This window comes from Ischnura elegans (genome assembly GCF_921293095.1).
Source record: "Ischnura elegans chromosome 13 unlocalized genomic scaffold, ioIscEleg1.1 SUPER_13_unloc_1, whole genome shotgun sequence".
Classification (NCBI taxonomy): Eukaryota; Metazoa; Arthropoda; class Insecta; order Odonata; family Coenagrionidae; genus Ischnura; species Ischnura elegans.
In genome coordinates, this window is record NW_025791657.1 from 695,591 (window position 1) to 709,888 (window position 14,298).

The window sequence follows — 14,298 nt, forward strand, 5'->3', positions numbered from 1 at the left end:
AATGCCTTTTTATGCCATTGATTGATAATTGATTCGTTTTGTGTTCTTACGTCATCGTCCAATCATTTATGTCAACCTTTGGTGTTTCAGTCTTCAAACCTTGTAAAAAATTAATGGAGAGCCATACTGACAGACCATAAATTGTTGAACTTCACTAGTTATTTAAGTCTTGAAAATAAATCATTTCCAACACTTTTCGCAAAAAAAACTCAGTGCTTTGGATGAAGAAGGTAAAATGAACTCAAACATCATATCAGGGTTCGAAAAATGTTGCAAGGAGCCACTCAAACCCAAAGAAGTTTAGTGTTGAATTCCGGATGCATAAAAATTGATCGTAATGACACTCCTACAAGAGTAAGTGCTTCATTTTTTAAATTATCTTCAAGCCTGTCGTCAAAATCCAAACAAGAGTTCGCCATAGAGAAGAAGACGGAAAATTAAAGTGACCCCAGGAGAAATCGTGGAAAAATCACACTTGATCACTACCAAGCACCTCCACAAAGAATCATATTGGAGGAACTTGAAAATAGAAGAAAAATAAGGGGAATAACCAATCGGTGCTCAAAGCCCTGCACACAGCGGCAACCGGAATCAGAATGATATCAGACGGACTTTTCCCAGCATTCATACTTAGTTGTCGTGTTTTCGTGCGCTTCAAAATTTTCATTTTCATTAAACGCAAAATATAAATATCAGTATTTAAATAGTATCTCAAAGCGTGAAATACGAACTCCAGCAGTAATAATCTTTCCAATTATGCAATAAAATACGATAGGAAATAACCGTATTGGTAAACGTATTACGAGTTGCATAATAATATTTAAAATCTATGTGCGGGGAACTTCTTTTGGGTGGAGTTACCCAAATATATATGTACGTCCCTAAGATTCGTCCCTTACCCAATTGCCTCAGCACTACCCCAAAAGCCTATCACAGCCTAAATCCACAGTTAACTTGTTACGTTGCTAGTATTTTTTTCAAATATACATTGCCTTTGATTTTCTACAGTTTACTCTTCTAAAAAATTACTAAATTTTTTAAGCACTGTGGAATTTTAAGCGGATTTCTACCGTTGATTACATCAAATATAATAAACATAAAGTAAAAAGGCTATAAGTCCGGAAGTCGGTTATTTTTTAACGCTTAAATGTATCTTAAATATTGCTTTCGCATAGGATAAGACGAAAACTTCATTTCAAAATAAAAATTAGTAGTATGCAGCAACATACATCGTTGAACGAACTATTGAAAATGTAACCACTTTGCATCGGATTCCTGCGGTGAGGATGGTCATAAATGAGTGGGAGGATCGGGTTTAATCGCAGAGGAGTGGCCCTAAGGACTCGATAACCTGGGTCTAGGGCCAGGCCTAAATGTATCCGACAATTAAGGCACGTCGGACGGAGCGTGCGTCCGTGTTTAAAAATCAGCGACAGCTATACCCGACGTCCGGTGCGCTGTGTTGGAAGCTGTCCGTCGGCTCCACCCCGGGTTTGGCGCGAATAGGAAAAAAATGACTAGATCTTTAATTTGGTTCCGTTATCATTACGTTCCCTAAGCTTCGTGCAATCAGAAGCAGAGTTGAAGGCAGAGGTACTTCAAAAGCTTTTCTTTCGCACATAAATTCAGGGATTAAAATTTAAATCCCAATTTAAATGAAAAAAAAGCCGCGAACGGAGATGGTGAGACGCGAAATTCAGAAAATCTTTTAAGCGGTAGAGAGCATACCATGCAAAGATGAAAGTAATCCATACCGGATTATCTGACATTGATCACGACTTAATATTAATAAATATAAGGTGTGTAAAAGATACATTTAGGAAAACTGTCGCTATCATACATTTAAGGTACTTACTAATGTTTTAATAAAAATAACTTTAAGATTAATACTAGAAGTATATTTCGTAATGGATATACATTGTTCTTAAGCTCAAGTATGAGAAGACCGCTTACCTGTCAGACCCTTTTTACTCCGCCATAGAAATAAATTCTGGATTCGCCATCGATCAACCAGCTTTTCAGCTACATAACGGTTACTCACCTGAATACGAGCCATCTGAAACAAAAGGCTCCGTAGAAACGTTTGGTAGGTAAACTTTGATTTTATTAACTCCACCAACGAAATCCTAAATTCTTACGGTAAGAGAATATAGAGTAATTTAGTACAGTAAAATATGTAGTTTACGCAACATTTATTTATCTCCTCTGCAGAGCCGAAACTTCAACTACCAATGCACTACGATCCGAAATAGGCTTGAATTGAAAGAATGAACGCAAAACATCGTATTACACGCAAATAAATGTGAATAATTGAATCACTCAAATCCAAGGATAAAAGCGTTTTCAACTACTCCCAACAGAACGGCAAAAATTGAACAACAACAATTCGCGTCTAAGTGATACATATGTAATGGGGTCTCCTCAAATTCACGCTAATAAAGGGGCATTCGCGATTGGTTCATACAAAGTGAACAAAAGACACTATTACTTAGTGATTCAAATAACCAATTATTCATTGCATTAAAAAACGGTGAGGAAGCATTAGTACGGTAAAGTATAATGGGATAGGGTCAACTACCTTAAGGGGCAAAATGCCATTTGTTTCCACATTCCATAACAAATACATGTTATGTAATTTTTGAAATTTTAAATTTTTTTCTACAATGGTAGGTAATTAGATTTTGATATTTTAAATATTTAATGCTTCTTCATTTTTTTAGAAAAAGTACCCGTTTTTTAAATGAAAATGTTATACCGTATTAAATTTTCTCTTTATTCTGATCCTGGGAACTCATTCTCCAAATATTAAATCAAAATGCAAAATAAATAATATAGAGCTAGATGGTGTATAAATATTTTCGTTATTTTACAGCAAAACTCGAACTCGCGTGTCTTGAAATTTGAAATTTTCACAAAACATAAATCAGGATTTAGAAATAAAAAATCCTTTAAAATAACGTTTTATTCATTATTATGGCATGCGCAAAGATCCAGATATAGATTTGCAAATTACAGCGGCACATCATTTTGACGCCGACAGTAAGATATGCAAAGCGGTGAATACAGACATTCACTTGAACGTAATACAGTATCACAATGTAGCGGATGCAAACTTGAAGAAAAAAATAAAATACGTCCAATAAACATGGGGTCGAAACTCCTTAGTTACAGAGTCATGGAAACGTAAATATTTTGTTAGACACCGTTTGCAGTTAAGCCTGTTATGGTGCAGATTTAGTGCCGTCACAGCACAGATTTTTTATGGGCAGGCAAGCATCATAGTAGGCCAATCCACAGAGCACCAAATTAACCGGCCCATGCAGAAAACGCAGTATGAGTTCAATATCATGAAATATTTCACTAGGGTGTTTTTGGACTATTCCAAAGGATATGACCTAAGTCTGTTAAAAGGGATTCATTTGTGAACGCCACTCCTTTTCCTATCCATTTCATCAGAATAACCCAATGGTAACTCTCAGATCTAACGACATACATCCCGTAAACCAATTGCTTTTTTTAAGTATTTTCTATCACATGCAATGCCCCACAACGGTAAATCCAGTCCCTGATCTAGATTTGCAGAAATGCAGCCCAAACGTCTTCATTTATGAAATACGCACTCGGATGAACATTCACCCTCCATGCTGACTACTTCGCCATTGTCGCACGTCCTTCAACCAAATCACGGATGAGGACTGCATCCCGGAACACCTGGACTAAGTCGAAGACTGGATTACCACCAGGAAGCTCCAACTAAACCCTAAAAATTCAGGTGATGCAGTTCACAAGGAAGAATAAACGCTCCACCTGAATCCTGATTTACTATGCCACCTATAGAATAAGGCGAGGCTAAACAATGAAATTTCTATGAGGTACCGTAGATTAAAACATGACTCGGAGCGCGAACAACACAGCACCATTCAAAAAGGCGTAAGTTGCATCGCCAGCAATAACACTGACAAATTCTTTAAATGGTTAAGGTCCATTCTCTCAAGTGCCCCCGGTTAATATGTGGACTGGAACGGGAGGAGGTTATCAGCCCAAGGCTGTTGCTAAGTCGTTTATACAACCATTATTTTGGTTTTTGTCAGGAAATTTTTTCAAAATTACTTTCAACAGAAGCTAGAGGTCCGAGCTACCTTTCCGTTTTGTGACTTTACTTCAATTTTTAATTCACAAGGCAAAAATTAACTAAAAATAGAGTCGGCATGAAATCTCATCATTTGTCACGCAAAATCCAAAGAAACCTAATTTCTTTCATACACTGCATAGGAATAGGCTAAACACCCTACAAATGTATAGAATTATTTATGCAGCGTTGGTTTAATAATTTATGTAAATAATAACTCAAAATAAATTATAAATACTAAATAAAACTTAAGTATGATGAAAAATATGAGATATAAAATGCAGTGACCAAAATTAGTAATGTGAATAGAGCCCTACAATTGTAAATTGTCAAACACAATAGTGAATGCCAAAGAAATTACTTCGATTTCAACCTTTTTGTTGATAAGTTCGACATAAATTTTGGAAAGGGTAACACCAAAATGTAAGACAGACAAGTTGTATAATTCAATTTTTATGGCTTCGCTTCCAAAATATCTACATGATGGCAATGCCTTTGCGGACTTAGACAACCGGGGCTTTTCAAATACTGCGTTAAAAATATGTATATTGACCAAATTTTTACGTGAAATATTTTGTCCATGATAAAATCATCTCAATTCATAAATCTCGAGAAGCAAAACCACGTGTTGCGACGAATTACCTAAAAATATATTTATACACAGCAGGAAAGTTATTTGTTTCGTGCCTATCAACGGGACACAGTTACTAGGAAATATTTAACCATCCACCTGAGATAGAAATTCCTTGAATTGGTCATTTAAGCCTTAATCATGGCTAGCAATATTTTCAAGAGGACATATTATTATCATTTTAACAAATAATTGCATGGTGATTGTGGTGCAGTCATTCTAACTACAACCCAATACTGAGGAATGATTGAAAGGCATGTGGGTACATCAACAATTAAAACAGACCAGTCACTTGGTTTTGCACTCTCTTCTTCAACCGTATATTATTATTATCTTCATTTTTTCTTATACATATAACATACAAGAACTACATAAAATAACATCGATCAGATCATTTTACATTAATTAATCACACAATTAACATTGACATTACATTGAAAATTATTCTTGAGACAAAGTGCCTTAGGTTTATATCGAAAAGGTTGAAATGCATGGCTTACATTTAAATGTAAATAATTTTGTACCAGTAAAAAATTAGCAGTTAACCCATTCACAGCCAAAGATGCAAAAACGCACCATTTTTTAATTAGTCCGTTTTAAATTATCCACCCGTTTTTTAAATAGTTTCTCGATGGTAAATTATTTACAAGTAATAAGCTTATTTTTTCAACAATTTTCTTTTAAAATTTAAATGTGGATATTTCTTTATAATTTTTCAAGTTTTTTAAATGTAGGTTAGGTTTTCGTGTCATCCAATATCAAAAGAGAAGGAATATGATGATAATATAACACTTACATTTGGAGGCTTGTCTTCCTCAGATATTTTACACATGTTTCTTGATGATGAGGTCTAGGAGAAAATGGTATTTTTTACAAAAAAGTATGCTAGTGATAATAACAGGCATGAGTTTAACATCAGTGTTGTAGACTTAAAATATTTCTTGGTAATTTGATTCTCTCTGGGTAGTGACTGACAAGGGTGCTCTTTTGAGTGAAAGACTTATCACATTCATTGCAAGAATAAGGTTTGTCCTTCGTATGAGTCCGAATGTGGTGGACAAGGTTTTATCTTTACAGAGGAAGACTTATCACATTGACTGCAAGAATAAGGTTTCTCCATCGTATGTGTCCGCATGTGATAGACAAGGGTGCCCTTTTGAGAGAAAGACTTATCACATTCATTGCAGGAATAAGGTTTCTCCTTCGTGTGAGTCCTAATGTGACGGACAAGGGTATCCTTATGAGAGAAAGACTTATCACATTGACTGCAAGAATAAGGTTTCTCCTTCGTATGAGTCCGCATGTGACTAACAAGGTGACTCGTTTGAGAGAAAGACTTATCACATTGACTGCAAGAATAAGGTTTCTCTTTCGTATGAGTCCGAATGTGACTGACAAGGGTTTTTTTTAGAGAGAAAGACTTATCACATTCACTGCAAGAATAAGGTTTCTCTTTCGTATGAGTCCTAATGTGACGGACAAGGTTGCTTTTTTCAGAGAAAGACTTTTCACATTCACCGCAGGAATACGGTTTCTCCTTCGTATGAGTCCGAATGTGACTGACAAGGGTGTTCCTTTGAGTGAAAAACTTATCACATTCATTGCAAGAATAAGGTTTGTCCTTCGTATGAGTCCGAATGTGGTGGACAAGGTTTCTCTTTACAGAGAAAGACTTATCACATTGACTGCAAGAATAAGGTTTCTCCATCGTATGAGTCTGCATGTGATAGACAAGGGTGCCCTTTTGAGAGAAAGACTTATCACATTCATTGCAAGAATAAGGTTTCTCCTTCGTGTGAGTCCTAATGTGACGGACAAGGGTATCCTTATGAGAGAAAGACTTATCACATTGACTGCAAGAATAAGGTTTCTCCTTCGTATGAGTCCGCATGTGACTGACAAGGTGACTCGTTTGAGAGAAAGACTTATCACATTGACTGCAAGAATAAGGTTTCTCTTTCGTATGAGTCCGAATGTGACTGACAAGGGTTTTTTTTAGAGAGAAAGACTTATCACATTCACTGCAAGAATAAGGTTTCTCCTTCGTATGAGTCCTAATGTGACGGACAAGGTTGCTTTTTTCAGAGAAAGACTTTTCACATTCACTACAGGAATAAGACTTCTTTGCTGTGTGTGGACAAACTGTGCATGATTTACCGTCTACAATGAAGCTTCTCCTCACTTCCTCCACACTTTTGTTCTCCCTTGTTCCTCCTAAGTTATCCTTAAAAAACCCATTTCCTTTTTGTGTCACCCCTTGCATTTTACATATCAGCTGATTTAAACTTTTGGAGGAGATGGGTTGACAAGAACTATTAGTTTCTCTGCTAGAAACAACTGTTTTGAGGGACAAATCTTTTCCGACTGACAAATTTGATTCAATATTCAATTTACCAGAACCGAAATGAATCCTGAGGTGCATAATGAGATCATGTTTGGCGTTGAATACATCTCTGCAGATGAAGCAATGATAAGATGTATTCGTTGAACTGGCATGCTTCCTAGGATATTTTATCATGCAAGTACTTTTCACTTTGTTTTCCCGTATGACTGTCTCGGGGCTATTACTTCCATTCTCAGTGCTCCTGTGAAACTTTATGGTCTCTGCATTATTACAACCAACTCTTATCCCAGCAATAATCATTGTTGCTCTGTCCCCTTCAATTTTATACGCATATTTAGATTTCAAATGTAACTGTCCATCATTAGGAATGGAGCAAGACGTTATTTTGTCAGCAACCAAGGTATCACATTTATTAATGTCTGTATCCATCACCTCCTTTCCTTTCCTTGAATTTGATGCTCTTATCTTTGGTTCAAGGAATGAAAACAAGGCTGAGGCTCTTCCAGGAGCAGGGAACTCTAGAAAAGAATTTAAAGTTAAAAAATAAAGTTAGGCATGAAATCAACGATTTGTTGAACTAATTTATAACATCCATTTGACCGATATCAAGGCATCTACTTTAGCCGATCCTTCGGCTAGATGCTATACACATTAGGGTGGGCCGAAAAAAGGTTTTTTTTCCTGATCAAATTTGCCCTATGCGGGAAAGTTGCGAAATGATATAAGGATCTCGCACACAAAATTTTTTTCAAATCGGATAATATTAACCACTGCCGCCCGAGCTCTAAAGTTTAAAATTTTGCGAAAAATCAGGCTGATTTCAGAATCAAACGGCTATTAAGACGAATTTTATGAAAATATGGGATAATGGATAATATTAAAGAGTGGATACATGTTTATAGTTTATGAAAATGAAATTTGAAGTTTTTTTGACAAAATCTATGGTTAAAAAAATGTCTATGAATTAACAACAAAAGTAGAGTATAGACCACCCGCACAACACAACTCATTTTTTGCCTACCTTTCTAAAACTCCATTTTGGGGGCTAAATTGCAGGTAAAATAATATTTATTTCGATTGAATTTCATTTCTTATCAAATAAGTCATCATATGGTAGTAAATAATCCCACAAAAAGTATTAATTAGGTAAATTATTTGAAATTAACATCAATCATAATGACGAATAACGTACCTGTGGAGCTATTTTCAACAAGAAATTCAGCCAAGGCTGAGAAAAAACAGAACTTGAACACCAAGCATTTCACTAAGTAGCTCTCTGCTAGTTTCATAAATAAACTACCCAGAACTCACCGCGAGGAAGAGGCTACCATCGAGTTCCACCCGTGTCCCCCCAACCAACCTTCTAAAGGGTTACGGAAGGATTGACGCAATGGTTAATATAGAGGAAAAGCGTACCAGGTGTGGAGTGGAGTGCGTGATATTTCTTGCACCCGAAAATTTCATGGGTAATGATTTGCCCACTTATGAAGAGATGATGAAAATGTTTTTGTACTCTCGGTACATTGAAGAAGAGGAAGAATAAAGTTAAAATACCATTATTTCTCTGCCGGGAATCGTGGAGACAGTGGCTTATGCCATTGAAGGCATTTGGCATAGATCCTTTATCCCAGTTGTTGGATATAGGCAAGTTGTTTGACGAATTATTCAAAATCATGGAATTAATCGCAATATTCTTCCATCTGTCAACAAGAATGCTTTCATTGATCTGAAGCAAGACTTCCTTCGTCACGCACGTCAGCTTTTTGATGCTGCGGCATGTAAATTGCTTTAGTGAGACTGATTCTGTTTGTGATATTCTTTCGAAAATGCCTTGTTTAGAATAGGAATTCCCTAAGGACAGAGAAGTGGCAGGAAAATGGAGATAGGCGCCATCGATGTGCAGGAGAACAAAAATAGGAAGACGAGGCTTTGCAGGTTGGAAAGAAAAAAGGAACACCCAAATGTTCCACCCTATTTTGTCACAACGCTTCAGTTCGGAAGACTCAGGTGACGAAATGACATTGAACGGAGAGTTATGTAATGCAAGTAAAGGAGAGGATTTCATGGAAAAAGGTTAGTGTAAGTAATTTGTATTAGCCAAGATTTGCATCACCCTGTGAATAATTCTGCATATCAAACCATACCTCTGCAGCACTGGCATCTGTGCACCTAATAGATATCGGGTTGGTCACTCAAGGAGTCAATGTACTTTTTGTTGACAAGAACAAAGTTAGAAGGGAAAGAGAAAGATTGCGCACGTGTCTTCGGAGGAATGTGGGAACTGTTAAACTGCAAGCGCTTTACTTCGACGAGAGGAAAGACTCTGCTTTCGTTTATAGTCAATCAAAGTGAAAAACAATTGGTGAGGAGCATGTAACTCTCGTTCAAGAGCCCGGTTCACGCTGCTTATGGCATGTCACCCCATGTGTCGGCAAAGTTATTGGCCTCTAAGATTCCATCACGAATTTTCTAGGGGAGGAAATGATCATTACCGATGGACTCCAAACGTGTGCGATGGAACTGAGGTTAACACCGGAAGCCATGCCGGAGTAATCAGGAGAATAAAAATGGCCCTAAGAAGACCTTTGCATTGGTTTGTTTTCCTGCTTCATTGCAACGAACTATCGTTCAGCACCGTCAAAAGAACTGATGACCCAGGAAAAATTTGTTATAGAAGTTTACGCTCCTATGCGGTTTTCAATAAAATTGAGACAGTATTGAACAGAAGGCCCGAAGCATATTATGAACATGATTCTTCTTATAAAATATATAGATAGAGACATCAAATTACGCCGCTACTCTATGATTCAGGGAAACGTAATTCTGCTTGCAATGTTAGCCGATGAACGCAGAAATATTCGTGCAATGGCTATCACAAATACATTGAAATTGAAAGAAACTCAGCAGGAGGAATCAACCACCAATAGTAGCTGGAATGACAAACAGAAACTTGGAAGACCTTGTTACGGAAAGATCTGTATTAGAAGTACTTTTTCCCTGCCATAAACAAGCAGTTGAAAGGATGGTACAAATGTTAATGTTAGCATCAAAATCCGAGTGCAGTATAGAACGCAGGCATGGATGGGCATTATCGTGCATAAGAGACGGAGAAATTCACCCGAAATTTGAGAAAAAATCACAAAATAATTTTGTCAGAGTAATTGATGTGCTTTCACAATCGTGTCCTTCGGAAGGTTGGCTGGGGGGAAACGGGTGGAATTCGATGGTAGCCTCTTCCTCGCGGTGAGTTCTGGGTAGTTTATTTATGAAACTAGCAGAGAGCTACTTAGTGAAATGCTTGGTGTTCAAGTTCTGTTTTTTCTCAGCCTTGGCTGAATTTCTTGTTGAAAATAGCTCCACAGGTACGTTATTCGTCATTATGATTGATGTTAATTTCAAATAATTTACCTAATTAATACTTTTTGTGGGATTATTTACTACCATATGATGACTTATTTGATAAGAAATGAAATTCAATCGAAATAAATATTATTTTACCTGCAATTTAGCCCCCAAAATGGAGTTTTAGAAAGGTAGGCAAAAAATGAGTTGTGTTGTGCGGGTGGTCTATACTCTACTTTTGTTGTTAATTCATAGACATTTTTTTAACCATAGATTTTGTCAAAAAAACTTCAAATTTCATTTTCATAAACTATAAACATGTATCCACTCTTTAATATTATCCATTATCCCATATTTTCATAAAATTCGTCTTAATAGCCGTTTGATTCTGAAATCAGCCTGATTTTTCGCAAAATTTTAAACTTTAGAGCTCGGGCGGCAGTGGTTAATATTATCCGATTTGAAAAAAATTTTGTGTGCGAGATCCTTATATCATTTCGCAACTTTCCCGCATAGGGCAAATTTGATCAGGAAAAAAAACCTTTTTTCGGCCCACCCTAATACACATAACAAGGTGTCAGTCAATTTTTTACGGTGGCTTCCATACATTTGGAATGCAGTTTGGACATTTCACAAATGGAGTGGCACTGCTCCTCAGAGAAATTGAGCAAAATATTGCATACCTATCTCAAGTATCTACTCCAGAAAACACCTCAATGCACTTTCTCATAATAGTAATCATAAACTATATTTACAAATGGCATGCATACACAATGTTGAATTGAAACGATTGTCATTATTATAGGAAACAAATACTTCCTTACATTACAAAGATTAAAATATGTAATATAGAAATGTAAAGGAAGTAGACGGGTCAGAAGGTAATTATGGCTCACAAAAAATCATTGCCAGCTTAATAAATCATAGAAAGGAAGACGGAGGGTCAATAATATGGCATATTACAAGAAATTACCTTCAAGGACAACATATATTAAAAAATAAATATTTTTAAGAACAACAATAGCATTAGATGTAGATCACATTCTTTTAGGGGCACACCTCTCTCTTTCTAAGGAAGCTTTCATGACCACTACAGCTTTCATTATTTATAAAATTATTTCAAGTATAAGGGAATTGGGTATTAATGATCTCATACCTAGATTAACATTAGACATGGTCAGATGGGATGCTTCATATCCAAAAATTCAAGGTTATTGCCTTTCATCGGATACATCAAATCCGAAGTTGTGGCAGGCGTCGGATCTGGATACGAAAATTTATATTATGGCTTCGGTGAATGCATACCCCATATGAGAAGATGGGAAAGTCCCTCATAATTTATATATTTTCAAAAGCAATCATCACAATATTATTTAAATTTTTAATGCATCCAAATTGAATTTTCATAAACTTCAAAGTACTTAAAATTTGAAGCGATGTACAAAATACCACTATAACATCCTAATAAAAAATAAACTAAGCAGTTATAGATTAAATCACCATCCAAGTAATTGAAACTTCTCATATCCATCCTCAAAGAGGGTGATGCCTTGTACTTTGCTGTACCAACTTTAACAATTTGGATGAAGCTATAACCTTGAAATCTTAGCTAACGAGAATAAGTAAGCACCAACTATCATTACTCTGCAGAACTACAACTGCTGCACGCATGGTATTGAAATTGAGTTCAGCCTATTTTCAGCCAAATCAGTGTTTTTCCTTACCTCACTTTTTCCATGAATGACTGTTAGGCCTATTAAAGCACAGTTGCCTAGAGCACAAAGCAGTGAATTGGTTGGGTTGTCTTTCGAAGCAAAATTTTACCATCATTTCAAAACTGAAAAAAGCACTTGAGCTCATTTCAACAAGTTACATGTTCATTTTGTCTATGGATGCCAGTTTACATGGTACATAAATGGATTCTTATGCCCATTATTCTTCACCAGTGATTCATTGGGATTTTTTTCTATTGCCCAGTATTAAAGACAAAATTGTTCGGTTAAGTACACTGGAATTCCCATATGAATGTACATGACTGCAAATATATGTAAACGTCACTGAAGCATGACGAATATTTTACTAGACATTTGCCGACCTGATTACATTCTCAAGCAGAATTATAAATCAAGAAGTAAAGAATTTTTAGGTGGGTGACAAATATAGGTGCTATAGAGCGTTCCACATTTAGTTGACAGTACGGGCCTTATGGATAACAGAGTTGCCTAGCTTCCGCTCCGCCGGCAGGCATCCTAACAGCGTATGCAATCACACATTATAGAGCGCCAAAATGGTTTAGTTCAAAAAGGAGTTAGGGATCGTACGAAAGACGGCGTAAATTAAGGCATTTTTTAGCGTAATTACTATACCTTTGTTTCAACATAAAAGTAAAAGTATTTTGTTTTTTTATGTACGTACGTATTTAATGTACGAGCTGATTAATGAATAATCTGTAATGTAAAAAAATAACAATAAATTGAAGGATAATAAAAATTATCGCCACTCCTGAATGAGATAAAATTTCTAATCATTCCATATTATGCAATATTTTCTGGCCCTGGCTAGTATTACATGAAACGCGATGTTGTATAACACATCATCAATCTTTAATTTTTCAAAATTTTCCCGTACTTGGTTTATTGTAAATTAAAGATCTCTTTTAAAGCTGACATCTTCAAAGCTAATATCCTTAATGTTCTCTTTCCTCCACCTAGTAGTAGGAAACAATTCCAATTTTCTTGAGTAATAAGAGGCATTATCTAACACTATAATTGATCCTTCGGGTAAGTTTGCAAGAAGTGAGTGCTCAAACAATCTCTCGAAACGCTCGCCACCCACTTCTTCATGCTCATCCATTGAGTTCTTTTTGTACAGAAACACATGCGATGCTCCTTTTATGAACCCATTTTCCTTTTCTGAGTGTATAATTCCAAATCGTCCTCCTCGGGAAGTGGGGGCCAAGCCCAGTATTTAGTCCAGCAAGGAAAGCTTGACGCGGATTTTCTAATTGTTTGTTTCGCAAACTAATGTTCACTATTTGTCCAACATTAATACAACTTTTGCCTGTGAATACACTCGTCCTGTGTTCGCGACGATATTTTTTTAGCTGCCTTAAATAATTAATTGTGCCACCAACGACTAACATCATCCCTTTCGATAAGGATGATTCTTTTCCCCCTGCGTTCGTACACGGAGCCTATATCCAAAAGAAGACGATATAGTGATGTCCTTTTGTAATATAGGAGAATACTATCCATATTTACCGAGTTTAAGATGGATTTTAAAGTCGGAGGAATATTTTTCACGAAGGATTCATGTACCTTCCTTCTAATTCCCGCTCTCACAAAATCGTCGAAAATCACTGCTCTCGAATTTTTGTAAGGCTGTCTAATTTCTTTAGTTTTTGAAGGAGTTACCAATGGACCACGGGAGCTTTCCTTTCTCACTCTGCAAATAGTGAACTCCTAGCACCCAGTGGCCTTCGAAGCTTCTAGACAGACCTCACTAATGCTGAGAGATTTCCTGAAGTACGAGAAGACTTTGAGCACCAGCTGTCTTTCGCGGCTTATGAGTTTCTCACCTTTCCTCCTCTTCTTTGTATCGGACAGATAGATTGGGCGTGTTCCAGCAAAGACAAGTGTAAAACACACTTCACAATTCTCAAATTCAGCAGACCACACAACACCTGTTCAATCCAAAAAAGATGCAATGAGAAACTGAACGCCTTCGTATATTATTCCCACGGCCCCTTCGGCTAGGGTCGCTTTTGGTGCAGGTTTTCCGGTACCCTATGAAAGGAACTCAGAAAAAACCCAAGCCCACTTTCGTAAAAGACGTGCACTGGATGGGGTACTG

General features: G+C 36.6%; 1 protein-coding gene across 1 annotated transcript in view; it reads right to left on the bottom strand.

Moving 5' to 3' along the window:
• Window positions 1-3,648: 3,648 nt before the first annotated feature.
• LOC124172466 overlaps window positions 3,649-14,298 on the bottom strand; it is a 38,620-nt gene continuing 27,970 nt past the window's right edge. Inside the window, exons 8-9 of the mRNA XM_046551906.1 lie at window positions 6,828-7,622; window positions 3,649-3,728 (exon numbers count right to left, since the gene is read on the bottom strand). Coding sequence (XP_046407862.1) covers window positions 3,649-3,728; window positions 6,828-7,622 — 875 coding nt within the window. The remainder of the gene's footprint in view (window positions 3,729-6,827; window positions 7,623-14,298) is intronic.